Source organism: Clarias gariepinus, chromosome 17, assembly GCF_024256425.1.
Source record: "Clarias gariepinus isolate MV-2021 ecotype Netherlands chromosome 17, CGAR_prim_01v2, whole genome shotgun sequence".
NCBI classification, from domain to species: domain Eukaryota; kingdom Metazoa; phylum Chordata; class Actinopteri; order Siluriformes; family Clariidae; genus Clarias; species Clarias gariepinus.
Window position 1 is genome coordinate 12662793 of NC_071116.1, and position 22657 is coordinate 12685449.

The 22657-nt window shown below is 36.5% G+C and overlaps 1 protein-coding gene across 16 annotated transcripts in view; it reads right to left on the reverse strand.

Annotated features, from left to right (window-relative positions):
• fryb (furry homolog b (Drosophila)) overlaps positions 1–22657 on the reverse strand; it is a 71948-nt gene that overhangs the window by 34252 nt on the left and 15039 nt on the right. For 15 of the 16 annotated variants that reach the window (XM_053515864.1, XM_053515860.1, XM_053515858.1 and 12 more), the window contains 16 exons: positions 17501–17691; positions 14630–14683; positions 12675–12814; positions 12353–12443; positions 12152–12231; positions 11946–12026; positions 8562–8730; positions 8238–8330; positions 7440–7538; positions 6716–6817; positions 5204–5307; positions 4967–5075; positions 4701–4787; positions 4131–4302; positions 3348–3480; positions 1645–1752 (listed from right to left, as the gene is read on the reverse strand). In XM_053515864.1, the coding sequence (XP_053371839.1) occupies positions 1645–1752; positions 3348–3480; positions 4131–4302; positions 4701–4787; positions 4967–5075; positions 5204–5307; positions 6716–6817; positions 7440–7538; positions 8238–8330; positions 8562–8730; positions 11946–12026; positions 12152–12231; positions 12353–12443; positions 12675–12814; positions 14630–14683; positions 17501–17617 (1739 nt within the window). In that variant the 5' untranslated portion in view covers positions 17618–17691. Of the gene's footprint in view, positions 1–1644; positions 1753–3347; positions 3481–4130; positions 4303–4700; positions 4788–4966; positions 5076–5203; positions 5308–6715; positions 6818–7439; positions 7539–8237; positions 8331–8561; positions 8731–11945; positions 12027–12151; positions 12232–12352; positions 12444–12674; positions 12815–14629; positions 14684–17500; positions 17692–20796; positions 21106–22657 lie in introns of those variants that run through there. The other variant, XM_053515862.1, reaches the window with a different exon arrangement.

The following is a 22657-nucleotide window of genomic DNA, read 5'->3' on the forward strand; positions in this document are numbered from 1 at the left end:
TTGAGTGGGGGGGGGACAAACACGCTAAATTCACAAGAACGATAGAGACGGTCAGAGCAGATGCCAGTGATGCAGACCCAGCTGAAGAGAAATGCCATCAAATTCTTATAAAGCAAACCCCTTTCCAGCCACTACTATGTTGTATACCACATTATCTATGTACAGTATGTTGCCCTTTTAAGAGTTGCCACCCCTCCCCAGTGTGTGTGTGGTGCGGAGCTGTGTGTGTGTGTGTGTGTGTGTGAAGGAGAGAATGGAGTAGGAGCTCAGCTGCGCTGCTCACCCCCGAAACGCTTATTTTGTATTATAATTTTGTGACGCTAAAAGAGGCAGATGAAGGTTTTGTGCTGAATGTTATTCTTGGATCTGAGGTTTTTTTTCTCGGCTGTCCGGCGCAAAGCGTCAAACCATATTTAAGCAACCACTTTGATTTCAAACACAAGAAAGGCAACAGCTTAATTATGCAAAGGTGTTCCTTCAATTAAAAACAACTAGTTTGAGATTTATATACTAGTTTGAGATTTATGAGATGGATGCTAAATTTAAAAGGTTTTAACACCACATAACATTTACACATTAACAATGATTATCAATTACATTCCAGTAAATTGGGGACAGGATCATGGGCACCCAAGGCTCATTATGCCTGTTGGGAGCAAAAGCCAACCTATCTGTCTGGTCCGAATACACAGAAAAGCCAGTGCAGTCCAACTCGAAGAAAAAAGTCCATAATGATAGAATGATAGCCTTACCCAGCCCTACTATACAATACTAGGGAAAATGTTTAGTTTTGTCATGTTGTGGCTGATGGGTTTATATGTGTGTGTGTGTGTGTGTCACACTAAATGATTTAAACAAACACCCTCTATTATGGCTGAAATTGTATTTAATAAAATAATAAAAATGTTTTGAAACCAGATAACATACACCCTGCGGTGAAAATAGTCAGTCTGTAGTTTTCGTTTGTTTCTGTAATACAAATTGGCTGCCATCTTGTTACTCTTGTTACTTACTTGCACAGTAAACATGCTAGTCAAACCAAGCTCATAAAGTCCTAGGTCTTCATGCACTGACATCACACAACATATTGTGAAGTACTGTATACATTTTACACTTTTAATAGAATAAATCATAGGATAAAATAAAAAACTAGAAAATTATTAAGAACGAAACAGAACCCGTGGGATGTCAAATGAACATAATTTCACACTTAGATATATGATAAGAAGGTATAACCGCTATTATAGTGAAACACCTATAAAGTAAATAATGACTAGGTTGTCTATTATGTTTGAATACATGAGCTTGCAATAATCATTCATTCAGTAATTATCTATCAAACTGTTCCCCAAGCTGTGTGCTCACTCACCGTCTCTTTTTCTATACCTCCCCTGTGTCTACTGCCATAATACATATATAGTTTATTTATAGTTCATATATATATATATATATATATATATATATATATATATATACACAGTAAGAAAACTATTCTTTTTTATTACTTATATTGCTTTTGCTGTGGTTGCAATATGTAGTGTCGTAGTGTCTCTGGTGACTGCCCTATGCTGCTTTAATATTTATAGCCTTTTAAAGCCTGTCGTAAGTATCCTTTGGGTGCAGATCTGCTGATTGGGCTCTCACCTAGCGAGTAGATCAATAAGTTCAGGTTTTGACATGCCGTCTGGAAGGATGCGGGGAATGGCCGCCACACACGTCCTGAACAGGTCAATCTTCGGTTTCCTCTCACCACTAAGAGAGAAAGAGTGAGAGAGAGAGAGAGAGAGAGAGAGAGGTCTACAGATGACTCATGATGCCTTGCTGTAAGTTTCTTTGTCTCCCTCACATTCACACACACAGGTAAATACCAGGCCATGAAAGATGACACTTTGACTTTTAAAAGCTATTTAACCATGCCATGAAGCTTGATCTAGCCAGGCTGAAACAAGAGCACTGGAAAACACCCACACAACTTTAATCTGCTGCTAAAAAGTACCTTAAAAAAAGTTGTAATCTTCCGATATAAACACAAAAGGACAATTAGAACTGTGTATTCACTTTACCCATTTGTGTTAGGTTGCTTGCAACAAATAGGATATTTAGGCTGCTTTCACACTAGGAATGATTGATTTGCACTGGGAATGATTGACCCCGACCACACCACACCACTCCGCTCGCGCTGAGCAGCATTTACATTAAGAAAATTGTTCTGTATCCGAGTACAATTCCGTATTTTAACTCTCTGGTACAGCAGGTGGCAGTATGCGCATAGTTGGTTTTGTGAGCCACCTATAAACACAAAGAGATCAATGATGTCAACTTTTGTGCTATGCTTTATATGTGACTAGGTCAGGTATTAAGTCACAGAGGGTAGTTTTTTTTCCTATGACCAACTGAGTGCAGTAGGTAAAATGTATGATATTTTAAAGCATTTTAATGGACACTATCCAAGCTGGTTAACCCTGTCATGGCAGAAAAACAAGAAACTTTCCACTATAAATCTGTGCTGCTAATTAAGTTATTTTACAGGTAGCAGGGAAATCCTGGTGTCAAAGGGTTATATCTTTCTTCTCAGATAGGTGTTGTAAAAAATTTAATTTCAATGTTTTTTTTGTTGTTGTTTTTTTTTGCTGAGGCCCTCCTCTTAAACAAATTCTCACTGACCATATCGCAGCAACTGGACAGGATACAGTAAAAAACATGCCATTAAAATGGAGCTTACTGAACCAGAAATCTGACAATATGCATAATCCAAATCACCCAGAGTGTCACTTTTTACCTGGTTTGGTGTGATAGGTCACATAATACTGAGATTTTAGAAGAAATGTTAAAAGCAACTCTCTCTCATGTCTCCCTACAGTACATTATCATATTTCATTGTGTAGGTCAGAAGGTGAGACTGGCGCGTGTTGTACTTACACACACACAAACACACACACGCACACACACACACACACACACACACACACACACACACACACACACACACACGCACACACACACACGCACACACACACACACACAGATGTTCTAAATAGAGGTGGAGTTCTGTGTACAGGTGCAGTTAGCGTTCATATTTCTTGCAGTGCCTGAGTGTGCTGTACGGTCAAGACACCTTTTCAAGAAACATGAGCATGATACCACGTACGTAAAAAGACAATATTACGCAAATGTACCAAACTTTGGGGTCAAGTGTGTACCTGTCCAGGCCAGAGACCCTTAGTGTTAGGTCTGGTTTATGTTTAGTCTTTAATGTGGTGTAATGACATTATGTTTGTTTATACCATTAACATTTCATGTTTGTTATGACAACTGCAATGACACTAGGGACTACAGGTGAAACTTACGTTATCATGTCCTCTGGTTCTTTGTTGAGCATCTGTACATTGGTTAGCATCATACAGCGGCCCACCTCCTTATCCAGGTGCCTCAGGATGTTATCAATGGCCTTCCTCACCTGTGAGTAGTACAGTGCCATACCTGAGAGAGAAACATAAGGAAAAGATAATATATATGGTTAACATATAAAAAACACTCCTGATTTACAGCTTTTATGTTTACTTATTAAAATCACTATCAGACCTTATTCTGTGCTTTTTTTTTTTTCTTCAACTTAAATAGTAAATTCCACAAAAATTTACAGTTTTACAACCAAAACACCACTGATAGGGCAATGCGACATATGAAAACAAATATATAAATTATACAACAAGATATAAAAAATGATCAGCAGCTTTATAAAAACCTATTATGTAGCTGCGCTACACATTATCAAGGAGGGCATCAAGAGAAAAATGGAGCTATTTTCAGTTTTGTTTTTAAAGTAGCCGGTGTCAAGAGGAATCATAAATTAAGGTTAAGTCTTTTCTAAATGTTTTGATAATGTTTATATGCAGAAATATGATTATAGTAATGGAAAATTGGGAATATTGTTAATATTTTGTGTGGCTAAAACATATTACCTGCATTTATACTAGTTCCCATGAGAAAATCATTTCACAGCACGAAATTTCCCCTTAAGAAATCACCTCCAGAACGAATTAAATTTGGATGCCGAGGGACCACTGAATTTCAATATACCGTACAGACGCAAACCCCAATAGTCCATTGAATATGGACTAACCACTTACCAATGAGCTTAGCCTGCTCTTCTGTTAGAGTCTTGCTCAGGTAGGTCTTCTTCTTCTTCAGGGTGTTTCCTGAGGGCAATGTAGCGCCAGTGTTGGGCATGGGCGGCTCCCCATCCTTCTGTTGCAGACTGTCTGCTATGACCAAGAATGCTCTGAGAGCAATGTTCATTCTCTGCATAACACAAGCATCCACAGTGACACTCAATTTCAACTTCAGTTTCAATAGGTTTTTAATATATTCACAGTTAGTTTAACAGATTAAACCTGTAACAGCTATTGTCAAAACTGACCCTTTCTGTATCTGGTTGTAAAATAAAAATCTAATTTAAATCTAACCATAGATTAGAATAACCATCTATAGAATAAACTGGTCATTAGTGTTACTGGGGAAACAGTGTGAAAATAAAACAGATTTTTTGCAATAATAAATGTTAACATGTTACAATGTGTTCTTGATTAAAGATTTATTTGAGTTGAACTTTAAGGTTTTTTTTTTTTTAATGATTTTAAGTACCTATAAGATTTAACTTAAGATAATTTTAAAAAATGAGATTTCATGCAACATTTTACCTCAGGATTGAGACTAAATGCCTTAGCTGATTTTCCAACACTGAGTAGGTCACAGATAATTTCCTTCATGGCAAAATCCAGTCTTTCCTGTTGTAGAAAGAAATAGAGGAGTTACAGTAGATTTATCATAACCACATCATCATATGTCAAGACTTCGGCAGTCTTGTAAATGTAACAGGTGTGAGGTAAAGAAAGACCTAAATGAGACATTTTTACATATTTGTCATACTATACAGATTGTGTGCATGGATTTGTAAAAGTCACACCTGTGCAATAAACTGAATTATTTTGACAAAGATGTTGAGAGGCATGTCTCGAGGGACAACACTTCTGGACCCCTTAGGAAACAGGGTGGAAATGATGGAGGTCAGACGGCTGAGAGGAAAGAATGAAAACATCATTACTTCCAACTGATTGTTACCCATGTCCAAATTTATCTTCATTATAATTGTCATCAAAAGCATGTAAAGTTGCATAAAATCATACTTTAAAAAAACTATTACCTCTGTGTGGCAGTGTTGCTCTCACACTTGATCCTGATCATGTAGACCCATAATAGCCGATACAATGACTCCAGAGCTACACGAGCCATTTTCTGATCCTTGTTCTGGGAAAAACAAAGATCACATTAAAACTGTCATTTCAGTCATTGTGTTGTATTGTTATCATAATTAATATTATACTTTAAATTATTATATTTATTTAAATTGCTATGGTATGGGTATTATTTATAATATAACTGTTTTACAAATCCATCCACCCATATATTATAACTGATGATCTCAGTTTTTATTAGAAAATCTAGCATTGTCTGAGCCTTCAAAAATGATAAATGTGATATATACTCTATATATATATATATATATATATATATATAACACAGATGGAACTGTCTTCCATGGGATAATATTGGAAGTTGATTAAACGTCAACAACCCCAAGCTCTATGGTCTGCATTCCTGCAAATCCAAACATTTTATTCAGCATGGTTCCCTTTTTATTTTTCAGCTTCACTCTCTTGCTTAGTCCCCTACTTTTATAGCAAAATCCCCTTACTGTCTAAAAATGAATTAATTCATTTCATAACCTTGTAAACAAAAAAAGATGAAAAACATAACAACTTAACTTCTCAAATTTGCAAATCCCTTCAGCATACACAGAACAGACACAATAATAGACACAGCTTTAGACACATACACAGCTTTTTTTTTTTTCTTCTTTTTATTAAGAAATTATTTAATGTGTTAATATGCAACTCTTGAGTTATGGTGAACCAGTACTCGCTGTAGTCTCAGATTCCTGCTCTTGGCTGACAAGTGTGGAACTTTATGGGGTCTCCTGCCAAATTCACGGTTCATGTGTTCTGTATTCTGAGATGTTTTATTCAACACCCTGGTTTTAAACAGTGGTTAATTTAGTTACTATAGTTCAAAACCAGTCTGGCTACCTTCATCTGACCTCTCTTATCAACAAGGTATTTCTGCCTGTAGAAGTGCCACTTAATTGATGTTTTTTTGTATTTAAACTCTGCAGATTGTTGTGAGTGAACAATTCCCGGGGAATAAGCAGTTTCCGAAATACTCAAATCAGCCTGTCTGGCACCAAACTCTGAGATAACACTTTCCCTATTCTGATGTTTATTGTAAACACTAACTAAACTAACTGTTCTCTATTTGCAAGATTTTATAAATTAAGCTGCTGTCTTATAAAAGGCTATTGCATGTACAGTACTGTATAAGCAGGTGGTTACTGGGATTTCTAATAAAGGGTAAACTCCTCTAATGAAGAGTCTACATCATTACCCTCTTACCTATACACATAAATAAAATCAAATAATAAAAACTTTTAGGCTTATAAATCATAAGGAGGAACAGTCTATTGATCCAGTAAGTGCTCTCTTCACACTCCTGCTAGACTGTAGAATCTAAATAGAAACTAATATTTAACACAATGTGATTTATTTATTTTTTTATTCTGCTCATCTCTAGTTTAAGCTAGTTTAATTTAAAATCCCACCTTGAGATTGGACAGGCAGTTGTTGAGGAAGACATGCCATCTGTTAAGAAACACCTGCTTCTGACTGACACACAGCAAACATGTTACTAACGGATACAAAGCCTGCAAAAGACACAAATCCAGAGAAGTTAGTGAGGCACCATTTTCATGAATAACATAAGTTTTATATATATATATATATATACATATATATATATATATATATATATATATATATATAATTTTTTTTTTTTATTTATTAATTTTTTTTTGTTGTAATCACTGTTGTCACAATACTTTTTGAGATTTAGATCAGCCTACATACCTTTGTGGGTTTGCATGTAGATTACTAAGAAAACCCTTTAAAAATAACATTCTGCACAATGAACAGATGGCAAACTGGCTAAGACATTACAAATACTATCTCTACTATCTCTTGTCACAGCCCATTTTCTGTCTGATAAGGCAGCTCTAATTAAAGATTTACCGCGAGGGGAATGACTTGGGGAATATCAGGCTAACAAGTAATGACAAGGAAATCACTCACGGACGTATCCTTTACACTCACCCACGTGAGCTACGGTGTGGGTGCTTATGACAAAATGCTCCACCTCGGTATGTGTGGTGGTCAGCTAACTCTAGGACATGCTGTGCAAAACAGCGGCCGCAAGCATGCCAGCTATGAGACAGGGTATGTGAGACAATTCCCCCCGCTCGAAGTGCAGACGAAGACTGAATTACTCACCAGAGAATGCTTCTTCCTGGAAGAAAGGTCCAGGGTTGTGTCATACAGACTCTCCACAAAGTTCCGCAAACATGGCACATTTACCTCATTCTTCACGCTCTAAAGAGGGATGCAATACAAAGACATTCTCCATTTACAGCCCTGAGATCAATGATTGGCATTATCATATTTCCATTCAGAGTGTCTTGGTGTCAAAAATAGGTATGGAATGATATAAAAAATTCAAGGTATGACAACCTAACAACCTAATATCAGTTATCAGAGAGGGTGATGAAACAGCAAAAAACTAACTAATTTATTATTTGTTTTTTTATATTGGTTGTTTTTAAACATACAAAACAATTTAAATGATTTTGGAGAACAGGAGAATATTTTTTTTATATTATTTGCCTGTGTAATAATAATAAAGTAAGTTTAAAGTAACAGATTTTTCAGGAAAAATAAAACTGTTTTATGTTAAGGTTTTTATGGTTGTGATACTGTATGGATTTTGAATGAAATTATTACTGTAATATTAACACAGTGAGATACACTGCATATGCAATATTAGCTAAACAGATACTAACGCAAAAATAATCAGTAAAACAGTTCAGTAATGGTGATTGCATTATAGTTTTCTTCAGCTAAAGTAAAAATCAGCATCTTAAAGTTACTGTGTGTCAGGTTCAGCAACTTTATTCCAGTAACTCACTGCAATAGCTCAGCAGTAACCCTTTATAGTCATTTCATACCGTAATAATAATATTGAGAAAATGAACAGACCTCAGCCAAGCCCATGTAAGAGATTTGAGAACTTACAGCTGCCACTGGGACCAATATCTCCACGAAGAGACCAGCCAGACAGTGCTTAATGTCTTTATCCTTCACCTCTAAAAAGTACTGGGCACATTCCTGCAAAAGTAATTGCACACAGACAATTATTTGTGCAAATAGTTTTTTCTGAGTTTTTTCTTTCTACCGTTAAGTTACAGCATGCCATTACACTTATAAGTTGCAAATCATTTCTAAATTAGTGCAAAGACATTATGGACAAATACTAGAGAGTAAATGTAAGGTTAATAATTCTAACATTGTGCCATAACAGAACAATCATAACCACACTGCTGAGAAAAATCACTGCACCTGCATGAACTGGAATGAAGCTTCAAAGTCTTCCACTGGGTACATCTTAATGCGGAAGAACTTGACTCCCATTATTAGACTTATGATGCTCTTGACTACATAAGGGCTTTGTTCCTTCTGCCTGAGCTCCTTCAGCTCTGAGATAAACTTCTTTCTCACTGTTGGAAACCTAAGAGACAGAAATAAAGGAGAGATGGAAATCATACATAGAGCAAGAGAAAAATCAGACAAAAAAAGTTTAAGTGTAATCCTTACCAATGCATTTGTGTAAAACATTTACTTTTATGGTAATCTGTATATAAAAATCACTTTCTTTCTGATATCCATGTCTGTTCTTAAGCTGTAAACTCTCTGACCTACCGAAAAGTGTGTTTGGTCAATAGATATTTGGTAGACAGAGGTAAGATTACTAAAATGCACACAAAAAGGATATTCAGGGACAACAGGACAACCCTTAACACATAAGTTGCTGCATCAGTAGAAATCCACAACAATAGAGTAATTTTCAGTAATTATTTCGTCCATGTGTGTGTGTGCGCGCGCACATGTGTGTGTGTGCGCGTCTGTTTGCCTAAGTGTGTGAAGCTTGATTGCTATGACACAGAGAGATCTTGAGCTCTATATTTAGAAAGGCATCTGGAATGGGAGAAATGGGAGGAGAACTTCACTCTCTCTGTCTCTCTGACTTTCTCTTTCTTCAGTTAAGCGCTGACACAAACTACTTTTCCCTCACACATAAGCGGAAATGAGGGCCTTATTGTCAGTGGATGTACTCTATACCAGTTCGAACCCAGACAAAAACTAATAACAGAGTTTTGTAATCTAGACCACCATAGCTGCATTCTTCGTAGGCAACGTCTTAAAACACTTAACAAGTCATTAATTAAGGAAGCAGTGTCTTTAACATCACAGGACAACACAGAACTCAGAGACTCTGCTAAAACAGGTTTTCTGCTTATGATTGATTTAACATTATCAGAATTATATTTTGACACAGTCTCTATCATAAGATTTCCCAACACAGAGTGACGAAATACAGCCACTAGAGTCTGCATAAAAAACAGCTCAGGGTGAAGGAACACAAATGCCAGCAGGAAGTCTTTCAGCAAGTCTTTCAGTGCGAAGGATGACTACACGTGATTATTACTACACGCCTATTCCAATTATTAACTTTTAGCTAATCATAATAATTATTACAAAAATTTTATACAAATGTGTAATAATGGTAAAAGTAAATTTTCTCCCTGTTAAAATTGGACAACTAGAACATAGTACATAAAAACTGAAGACGTTATTTGTAAATACAGTGGAACCTCGGATTACGAGCTTAATTCGTTCCGGAAGTGGGCTCGTATTCCAAAACATTCGTAAACCAAATTTTATTTTCCCATAGGAAATAATAGAAACTTAAATTATTTGTTCTACAGCCCAAAAAAATAAATACATAAATATAATTAATACAAAATATAAAGTAAAAATAAAACAAATTAACCTGTACTTTATCTTAAAAAAATGTAAAATTAAACCCCGACAGATAAGGGTTTTCGTTTGTGCATGCAGAGTGTATGTGTGTAAAATGTGCGCGCGCGTGCACACACACACACACACACACACATTAACGGATAGACCGTTTTTAAAACCATTCAAAAATTAGCAAGGAACATTCCTAGTCACACTCACGTGAGCGCATACTAACAGGATCACTGCTGTAAGTAAAACAACAACAACAAAAAACAAATTAAACAGCTCCTCACCTTTGAAAACAATCGCGACAGAGAGATGTTTGTGTGTTTATTTGGCAACCTGAGAGGAGGGGGGATGAAGGGGGGCTCGCTCGCGATTACGGCCCCTTTCTCTCAGGTTGCCAAACAAACACACAAATTCTCTGCCTTACACAGACTCAAACACACACTCTCAAAAACACTGCAGGCACTAAGACCCAGCAGGGGAGACAATGGGTCTCGGCTTTACAGTGCTCCTTCTCTCAGGTTGCCAAATAAACACACAAACTTCCCTCTGTCGCGACTGTTTTCAAAGGTGAGGAGCTGTTTTGTTGTTGTTGTTGTTGTTGTTTTACTTTACAGTAGTAATCCCGTTAGTATGCACTCACGCGAGTGTGACTAGCGATGTTCCTTGCTCATTTTTAAACGGTTTTAAAAACGGTCTCTCCGTTAATGTGTCACACATCTCACACACACACACACACACACAGCGAGTGTGTGTATTCACCCAGCAGGAGAGACGATTACCTACAATCCTGCTGCAAGAGAGAGAAAAACCGTTGGCTCACTTGTGATGACGTAACGCTCGGTGTTAAAACAAGAAGCGCATGCGTGTAACATGATAGTCGGTGCTCGTTAACTAAGACAATGCTCGTTTTTCAAGTAAAAAATTTTTTAAAATTGTTGCTCGTCTTGCAAAACACTCGTAAACCACGTTACTCGTAATCCGAGGTTCCACTGTAAATCTTCTTAGTATCACCCTGAATAATTCCTGATTTACTGTATTCACAAATTAGCAATATACAGCATCAGGCAAAAATGTGTACACACTTCAGGAAAAGAAAAACTTTTAATAAAAAATTTATTGCAATTCAGTATGTTGTGTGTATATATATATATATCATGTGATAATATTATCCGTATAATATACATCATATTTCTTTTTCCTGAAGTGTGTAAACACATTTCCTGTCTTTTAGCTTAGAGTCTTGTCCTTTATTAATACCAACATAATAAATAATGACTGTAGTTGTGCTTTGACAAACAACGGCACTCTATAAATACTAGTCATTATGTGTGTCCATTAAATTTTCTGTAATGACATTAGACACTCTGTGTTTACATGCCTTATGGAATAACTGATTTATCATTATATATTCTCAGTAACATCAAACTTAGCTGCTGGGTGAATTTTGACTTTCTTTATATCATTGTGTAAAGCTTATTTACATGTTACAGTTTTTATATTACACTAAAATAAACTACACTTAAAACAACAACAACAACTAAAGAACGAAAATTTCTAAAGAAATTTTAAGTGTGCCTCTGCGATGGCCGGGTCACTTCTAATGAGTGTGAACACCATCCAGTGCGTGGTGGAGCCTTCCGTTGCATCACAGTCTTGGCCGTGATGTCACAGCCGAGGCCAGTCCCAATGTTAAGTTTATGGGACTTTTTGGGGCGTTTTTTGGGGGGATTTTGGAAGCGTCGTCTGACGACCCCCCACCAAAAGTCATAGCATACGTGTGGGTCGTTTTGAAACTGTGGGATGAGAAACTGTCCAAAGTTTTAGGGATATAATAAATGGATTGCACAATGATTTTTAGGGAAGAAGAGTAATAAGGGGAGAAGAGTAATAAGTGTGCGCCGGCATAATACCTACCTGGACTGAGCCACCACCCCAACCACCTCAGCATAAAGATCAGCCACAAGGTGCATGTTGGATGTGTTGGGTCCTGTGTATCTGTGGCACAGATCATTTTATTTGAGGCTTACACACAATTGACACATTTTACCTACAGTTTATAATCCATCGCCATATATTGTTTAACTATACCAAAAAAAATTTGCAATACATAAGATCTTTACCCTTCTTTATATTTGAAGTGCTTAAAGGCCAGGTTAATGACTTCTTGAATGGGGCCATCCAGGAGAGGGTGAAGCGGGATCTAAAGCCACAGTGACAGTGACACAACCGGTTAAGAAAACTTCTCAAATAAACATCATCTCAATTTGCTAAAAACTTTAATTGTAACCAAATATTTTAAGATTAAGACATATGTAACTTACCTGTTTTAATACTTCAATTAATACCAGAGAAAATATAAAGTCTATTGCTAAATCTCTTCTTTCCAACAGATAATCCTTTTGTTGTTCATCACTGAGTCAAGACAGACAAGAAACATTTATCAAAAATAGTATTAAAGACATCAGGAAAAGGCTGATTTTAAATTAAGGTAAGCCTAGTTTTAGCACTGGTGGCTAAGAAACAATTCACAAAAATCAAAACTTACATAATATTTATTATAATCTTAAATTTGTGGCTTGTAAATGATTAGTTGACAAGAATAATGTAACTTCCTAGCAAAATACCAAATAATGGAGAGCTTACTTTTTGGACTTAGTGTTGGCTCGTGGTCGGTACTCATGAGACTCGTCCTCTAGGCCATTCTGTCTCTTGTACCAGTCAAACAGCGTGCGCAGGATTGAGGGAAGGCAGTATTCAGCCAAAGAACTCATAGTGCTTATCACCTAGGAGAGGGAGGTTTTCTCAAGTTATTACTTTTCTCAAATATAATTTTTTTGTCTTATTTTTAAATAGCACAAGGTCAAAAAGCTACATTCACCTGAACTTTTTTACTCATTATAATTGACTACATTCTTGATTTGTGTAACTCTATGAAGGCTGAAAATTTTAAGCTGGAGTTTGAGCTAAAGTGGGAAAGTCACGTTCCAGACTAAGTGGTGTGGATGGGCGAAACCAAACACAGGATGGGAGGAGTAACTGCATGTGGTTGCTGAGCAAACCCCACCACCCCAAACACACACACACACACACTCACACACGTATTTGAAAAGGTCATGTGGCTACATAAACATAGTTGTAAGATCATCACTTAGGAGCATCAGAGATACAGACATGAGCCGGGTCTTACAGGAATAGGGGTTTATTTAATTAATAAAGGGAAGACTTAGATGAAAGATAAGGAATTAGGGTAGAAAAAATCCCAGGAAACTCGGGGCACAATGCATACTTTAGATTGGCTGCCAACCCATTATTGTGCAAAGGCACACACTTCAAATCAAACACTATAATTCTAAACATATTTCTCTGAAGAAGCCAATTACTGCGTATGTATTTGGACAATGGGAGAAAACTGAATTTTTTTGGTTGTGCTTTTTGGTTTGTCCAAAACAAATCCTCCCCACCCTGGAGATATGTCTGTCATTTCTGTGGCAGTTACTTAAATGATCGGGTTGCCAGCTTGATGCCTGATTTTCATTCACACACTAAGCACAGGAAGAACGTGGACACTCCATGCGCACAGACCTGAGGCAGGAATCGAATACTGACCCTGGAGGTGCACGGCAACAGTGCTAACCATTATGCCACTTCACTTCTGGAAACCCACCAAGCAGGGAAGAACATTTAAAAGATTCAAACCACTAAGCCACCATTCCATCTTAATTCGACAACTGTTTAGATGGTCAGAAACAACCCAGAAACAATGATGGCACAGACCTATTATGACCTTGAAACTGCTTAAACTTCAGTGTCATTGTTTATAGTGAAGCAAATTTTTTATTGGCATGGACTAAAATAAACTCTAGGAAATTGTTTTATTTTTTTATTTTATGGAATTTTCCCCAATTTTCTCCCTAATTTAGTCTTGTCCAATTCCTCCCAGTCACTAGGGGGCTCCCACATTAAGGCTACTACTACCGGTCGGGTGGGCTGAAGACTATCACGTGCTTCCTCAATCTTTTCGAACTGCTCTCTCACGCACTTGGAGGACAGCGCTATCCGCTCCATCCGCTTATGTGAGTTCACAGACGCCCCACACTGTGACGCGTTCACAGTTCACAGAAGCTTACTGATGGCTATGAAATGCATCTGGTAAAGATTAACCACTAAAGGACATTTAACCAAATATTAGGTGTGCTGTATGTACGTATATTGTTGTTCCTGTATGTATCATTTTACCCCTGAAAATGGCAAAAGAAACTAAAACTTGTGCATTAAATTGTTGGGGTTTCTTTTAAAACCTAATATTTCCTAATAAAGATTTATGTTGTATAATCAATCAAGAAGAACAATTAAAAAATATAATTGAAAGCCCAATATTGCTTTAACTTTCATATTCATGTAGAGTACATGTAAACGCCTCATGACAACTGTATGTCCCAAATTCTAATGTACTAAATAAATTTTTTTCAGAGTTAGTCAAAATAATTAGAAACAAACCACCTTAGATACAACTGCAACTGCAACTTTTAATTGTGTTAAAAGTGTTTGTGAAAATCAGGATCCCTTTCCATATTAATAATCTAAACATATTGATGTACCTGATCAAACTGGTGGTCTTCTCCCCTCTGCAGAGATTTGGTAAGCAGCTTTTCCTGCAAAAAGAAGTAAGAAATCTTTTAAAACCCACAGAAAAAAAAAACTTTGTTGGTTCATGTATCCTGGTTTAAACTGGTCAAGTCAGGTTCCCTGGAAAAGGCTGACACTTGACCCAGTGCCTGAGACCACCCTACTTTCCTACTCGCAGAGGTGCCAGGTCCCATGGCACAATGTACTTGTCCCCCTGCTGTGTAAAGTGTTTTATACTGTCTATCCAAAATTACCAGGTCCTCACCTTACGGGCAGGCCAAGACAGAACACTTGTCCAGTTTAAGCTGTTTAGTGATCGCCTTACTCTGGCCTATGTAACATTGCTGATTTCTGGTTGCTGATGCTGTCAAATCTTTAAATACATTCTTTTTTACATAAAAAGCTGCATAAGCATGTATATTGGTGTCAATTAAGCAGGTCTATTATCTATCCATCCATCTATTATTTCAGATATGATAGCATGTAAATGACAAATCAATTCAGCATCAGGAGACCAGAGAGAAAAGCGTGAACACAAACAATCAAATTAGTTTATGAGCAGTAAAGCACAACCAAAATCACCCAGGCCTATTTATGTTGTTTAGAGAAAGAAAATGAGAACAAAACCCTATTAGGACTGTCAACAGTCACATCTGTATCTGCTTTTGAAAACTGAAAGCCATGTACTGTATAGCAATAGCCAAGGCACGTCTAACTGTTCCTCATGTATATAAAGATCTGTCGCTTTTTCATATTGATTTCCATGATTAATGTTTGATCCTAAATCTTGGCTAAGATATATTGTGTAATAAAGTAAATAAATGTAGATTTTTTTTTGTTCTTTCGCTTACTTGCTGGTTTTCTACACACACACACACACACACACACACACACACACACACACACACACACACACACACAAATGTAACCCAAATGCAGTAATCTATTTTCTAAGAGACAGTAGAATCTATTAGCAACTCTGTAACCTACAGTACTTGACATACTGTATGTGATAAATTGTGATTCTATTTAACTAGACTGACCTAACAATTTTAGTCTTTAAGAGTAAGCTGCCTATTACAGAGATATCTGTTCAACAGCATAGTACTGATGTACACAGATATGCAAGACATAAATACTGTATTCAATAAACTGAATGCATTAAAATGACTTACCATTACAGAGACTCATATTTGTTTCCTGAAGTGAAAAAAATTTTGTTTCTATGTGAGTTGTTACTCTTAAAGCTGCTAAAGTCAAGTCAGAATGTATTAATAATATATTCTAGCTAAACCGTACTTGCTTACTGTAAAATTTTATGATATTTTGTTACATATATTTCATAAAATAATCAAAGGGTGTTTATTTACTTTTTTCATTTATATGTAAAGACACAAAATGCTATGATAGAAGCCAAAACTACTTTAGTGCTAACCCAACACGACAGCAGCTGAGCGTGTATTGCTGTGTGATTTATATATATATAATTATATCTATCTTGTTGCTGATGATGTTCTTTTGAGTTATAAGTGATTCTGAAGAATATGCAATGTCTATGGTTTAAAACAATAACATTTGTTCTGGGTCACACGTGTGTGTACGTATATATGTGCCAGAAGGAAAGTATTCACAAGTAACTCGACACCGAGTTAACACCTCTTCCTTGAGATATATGTAAGAGCACGCGAGGAAGTGTTTTAATTAAAGGATTTAGAGTGAGTCGGTTACATTCAAGCTTTGCCAGTCATCCGCCAGTGCACTGACATGCACTACCTGTTTTTCCAGACTACACATTTAAAAAAAAATCTCAAGTAGGAAAACACTTAAAGAGCTTTATAAACAAAAAGGCTCTTGCTACAGAAGTTTGTTCTTTTAAACCTGTCTCACCTTAAACAAATAATGTTGATTGACGGGTTGACAAAGTTTCGAACTAATTATCAGCTAGTTGTACAGTGGTTTCTATTTTTCTAATAACGCTAAACAATATATATTTTCTTATTCTCTCCATCTTATTTAATCAACAAATGATTAAAGTAATGACTTACTATTTAATACACAAGTGACAATGTACATAACGTAATAATAATTATACCACAGTGTTGGTGAGAAGGTGCTGATGGAACAATTTTCATTTCTTTTCTTAGCAAGACAAATCGCAGGTTTAAATCAATACACTTATTCTAATAATGACTTGTTTTATTTCCATAGTAACAAGTCTTTTACAAGCACCTTTGACAAAACTGAAAATTAAAAAGTTGTAAATTGTTTGAACATGTGGTGTAATTTGACAAAGAAACTATCATTCATGTACTACATACTTGTATTCATATTCAAAGATTAAATTTAATTCGATGTAACATTTGAACAACAAGAACTTTTTAAATTTCTAACGGTCAGTAAGTTACATGAATATGCTGTGGGAGAGTCTTTAGGAAAGATGACCTTGCCCTCAGTTACCAGTTTCTCTTTAACTTGACTAGCTGCATTTTTTGTTTGTTTGTTTTAAAAGATTATCTCAAAGAGAAAGGGAAAAAAGTGAGTCTGATGAGTAAACGACTTGTCTAGCAGACATTCCACAACTCCAAATGTAAATGTAGCTAAAAATACAACATGTTTTAATTTAATTAATACATCTGTACAGCTGTTAGTGAAAAATATCAACTTTGGGTGCTAAGTGTAAGTAATGATGTGGGTAACTGATTTTGACTGCAACATAACCTTGAACGTGCACTAATATACACCAAATTTACATATCAGGTTAAACTGTGCTAGAAGTTATATTTAATAATCACAAAACCCAATTAATTCATACTGTATGTGAATTGAAGTAGCTGAAGATTTACCAATGGCTCTGCCATAATGATGCGTATCTTGCGCTCTGACAGCAGGGTGAAGTTGGCAAAGAGGCTCTTGAGCACAAACTCGCCCGGCTTGCTCTCAGGGTCCACGGTGAGCGGCATGATGGCTGGCAGTCCTTTTTTCTCACCCTGACTGCTGCTTACTTGCGGAAGAGGGGGCTTGCCTAGAGGAGATGCTGACAACACAAACACACAAAAACAAGTTAAAATATTTTGTTTCTAGTTTAATGATTATCTAAATTATTTTAATAAATTTTGACTTGGAAAACAAACAAGTCTTGGTTCACGAGTACCGAGTATCATGTACTGTATCACGCATGCGCTGTTTGTTTTGAGACCGAGCGTCACGTGATCACCACTGAGCCAATGGTTTTTCTCTCTCTTGTGCTGCGGGATTGTGGATAATCGCCCCCTCTGCTGGGTCTTAGTGCGCGTCTTGTATAATCAACATCGGTGCGCGCGTTTCTGTTTACTACTACTGTATACCACTGTGACCATGTGTGTGTGGGTAAAACATATTTTATTTGTATGCGTGTTTTTATAGCGCGCGCGTAAAGAAAAAGCAAGTCTCATTAGAGACCATTTTCTCTTTCTGTATCAGCCTGCTCTTTGTGTCTGTAGTGTGTCGCTTTATTAAGTGCCATTAGAGAGATTTCTTGTTTATTTTTTCCATAAAACAGTGTTTCTAATGTGTGCGCGCGTGTGTGTGAAAAGAGTGGAGGAAGGGTAACTGTGTAAGACGAGAAGGGGGAGAGGGGGAGAGGCTCCTTACTTTAGCTTCACACACACACACGCACACACGCGCACACACACACACACACACACACAGTGCCTGCGCGCACGAAACACTTATCTGTCTTGATTTATTTGTAACTTTTTTATAAGGTAAAGTGCAGGTTAATGTGTTTTATTTTTACTTTATATTTTGTATTAATTATTTTTATGTATTTATTTTTTGGGGCTGTGGAAAAATAATTTCAGTTACCATTATTTCTTATGGGAAAATTCGATTTGGTTTACGAGTGTTTTGAAATGGGAGCCTGCTTCCGGAACGAATTATGCTCGTAATCCAAGGTTACCATCAGTTTTGGTTGTTATGACATGGAGCTTTTGAGATCACAAAGCACTTTTACATTTATTATTTAATATACTTCCAGCTCAGATTTATACACTATGTATTTCAACATAAAAATACAAACAACATTGATATGTCTTTATACAGTAGGTACTGTATGTAGTCATAATGTATGTAGAATAAACAAATATACGATTTTAAAACAAAAAGGAAAATAACAGGGAAAAAAAGCATTTGGACACTATATTTAACCCATTAAGTCCGAATGAACTCAAATTTAAATTTAAATTTAGTTTTGAGTATAATACACAGAGTATGATACGCATGCATGTTTTATATGATGGCACCTTTTGTAGAAGATAAACTGCATCATGATTTACTGAAGCACATAGGGGTTATGAAAATGCATTATGGGTAATAAATGTTGTTTGTTTTCTTGGATAAGAAAAACAATGACTTTCATTGTTTATAATGACACAGATTATGATATGGCTGCTGTGTTGCAAGCCAAGCCTCAGTGGGTAAGAGAAGATGAAGGATTTGGTAAGTTTGCATGATTCGAAAATCACTTGAAAATTTACCGATATTATAAGAGACACTATTGCCACAAGCCATGGGTAAAGACTAACCTGGCTGATGATGCAAAGCATAAGTAATTTCTAAGAAGAAGTGGTTCATCTCTGGAACAGACCACGATTATAAATCCATAATTGCTAAAATATTAGACCGATGCTAAAAAGAATAATAATAATAAAAAAATAATAATAAAATTTTGAAACCCTGTGGGATCAGTAATTAAACACTAATAGAAATAACCACATTTCTGTAAAGGCCAATTTAATTCTGGCTTTATAATATGCGGAATGTTTAAAACTGAGTAAAGTTTATAAAATACAAAATAAAGTACGATTTTCTGGCTTCATTAGTGGTCAGAGATAGCAGCTGGCATTTTATTTTAGGGACGATGGTGTCACTGGAAGTGGCTGGAAGGTTAGGAAGCCCCACTCTGGTGGCTGAGGAAGCTCATGACATATGTGACAGCATAAATATGTCTTGGCCGCTGCACACAGCACAAGACTCTTACAAGAATAAATCTCATTTTCCTTTAATTAAAATTAGAGCAATTCTTTGTATTTTTTTTTTTTATCACTGATTAGGGATATAATTTAATTGGAAGGAATAGCACTGTTATTAACAAATTTGCACAACAATGAAAACCCCAGTCTCCAAATCCCAAATCAGTCTGCAAATCTCAATACTGAACTAAAACATTAGTCAAATATTTACTTTTAATTAAGTTATGAAAGCAAGATAACACAAGTCTTTAACAGGTAATAAAATAAATTCTTATTTTATAATACTACATTACTCTACTAATTAAAACAACATGAGCAGCATAAAAACTACTCATCAGTATTTTCAGTGAATGATACTAAATGCTAATCTTTTGCTTAGAAGAATAGTATAGTATGGTAGTTCACTATGAGGCCATCAACTGGAGTAACAGTCACTTAAACACGTGGATGAGAGACATGATTTATGTAGATATTTATGACATAAATATACTGCTTGATTGTAAATAGATTGGGAGGCCCTTCGGCTGCTGAAAATATGGCTGAATGTGGTGGAAATAGCTTGAGTGACACTTACTGTATGAGTCACTGTGGATGACTTTTAAGCAGAAATAAAACTGTAAATAATAACATTTAGCGAAGCTGTTTTCATTTACCAATGTCTTAAGACAACCTTAAGACAACGCTGTAATAATAATGCATTTATAAAAGTCCATTAATTGCAGTACGTACAGCCATATCAAGGTTGCTAGGACTGTATTTAGAACTTGTTGTGTTTTGATAGCTCAAGACTGGAGCCTTAAGTCTAATAACAGGCTTTATTTCTCACTAATGAGCTTAAGGAAATGACACGGGAATGTAATGTAGGTTGAAAGCCCAGAAGAGGCAGACAGGAGGAGGGTCATAGAGCAGGGTGCAGCTCAGTCAGAATTGCGAAATCTTTTGCCTGATTTATCCTTTTGGCCAACGCAACAAAGTATGTCCAGAATGTATCCTCCCTCGACAGAACCTACTAAACAAAAACTCACACTCACTACCAATGTACAATTTTCCTCTGCATTTAAAAAAAAAGGGAAAAACACATGGAAATTAAATGTACACCATTAATATACTGTCCAACCAATATCACCTACCCAGCCCCTTAATAAAGTTGATAAAGCTGGCCCGGCTCCAGCGCACTGGTGTCACCTCCATACTGTCCCTGTTCCAATAATCCCAAACGGTCTAGCCGACTATCTCCATATCATCTCCCGCTGTATCTCTTCCAGGAACCTCCATAAAAGTGATCCTAGGAGTCCTATATCATGTCAGCGTCCATGTTGCCTTCATCTGGAGGCCCACTCCAGATTGGGAGTGTCTGATCAGTCTGATTATGTGAAAGCTACAAAAGACCCTAGCCTGCTGGGTTATGGGGATGTAAACGGAAAACAGCCTTCCTGTGTGAATCCTCACAGCCATGTGTGATAGCAGCGAGCCCTCTCTGAGGAGAAGGTCAGGCTGGAATTTCAGCAAAGCCCAAAGAGAGAGGAGGGAGGGCTGACATGGAGCTAAATTTAACCTTAGCACTCATACATTCACATACACACATATGTACACAAATACATCCACACTCTTTTATCCTGTCTACATACATTCTATTAATCTCTTTAAACAACAATTTAAACAAGCATGCAAATACACTACTGAAACAACAACACTGATATCGGTTTATCTGTCAGGAAGCCATTTTGCATGCATATTTATGTTTTTGTTAATCATAATGTTTAGACATATGTTATATGTTCAGAAATGACAGAACTAACAAACGTGTTTTTGGGTACATCACAAACAAAACATTCCTGGTACATACCACACACACACACACACACACACACACACACACACACACACACACACACACACACACAGGATGAAAGCAGAGCTAGAGAGAGCAGGAGAGAGAGAGAGAGGTGAGTATTACAGTATGTCAGCACAGATGTATCATTGTGAGTGACAGCTAGTGAAATGTATCGGTAAGGATTAGCTTGTGAAAATGAGCTTGCTTTGGAGAAATGTGTTTTTTAAAACCACAGTGTTTTTCTCCTTTTGGAGTTTTAATGCTATTACACCTGATTTAATATAAGCATTATGAATTTTTCATTAAGCAGTCCACTGAACGTAACGTCCATATACACAGTCATATCGACTTGTGAGTTGTGTACCAAATGATATAACATGACACACGATATCATTACACCCTGAACACAAACCCACCACCACACATCCTGAGATATAAGCAAGATTATGTTACACTCTGTAAATGTAATTTGATTTACTTCTGCTACAATATGATCTGGACCTGTGCTTGTCGCCATGGGAACCCCAGAAAACTGTAATATTATCAGCTACTGCCAAAGTTGCTATAATTATTATTTATATTGTAATACTCTACAAGGGTGAGAAATTACTGTACAATGATCCATCTGCACAGTGGTAATTTGTACAGTTATTTTGTAATGCGCAAATTTAATCTAAACCATAACATACATCATAACAGTACATACACCAATCAGCTATAAAATTACATTAGACCCAGTACTGTGTAGTTTCCTCTTGTGCTGCAGCAGGTCTCTTGGGTGCTGTCAGTGGCAAGGTGGGACCTCCAGGATTTTTGACTTGTTTGCATCCCAAGACAGCTTGATTTGATTTGGATCTAAGGAGTTTCTACACCAGGTCGCCGGCCTTGAGACCTTCGCCTGTCATGATTCTTTTTAAAGGTAAAGTGCTGATTAATTTGTTTAATTTTTACATTTATTGTTATTTTTACTTATAATGAATCATCTGAGTTTCCATTATTTCTTATGAAGAAACCTTGATAAACGAGTGCTTTGAATTACAAGCACACTTCCGGAACAAATTATGCGCACAATCCAATGTGTAACTGTAAATAAATCATAATCAATGCTATTGTTATGGCTGATCTGTGTATTTGCCCAATGTGCCTAATAGTTCAAA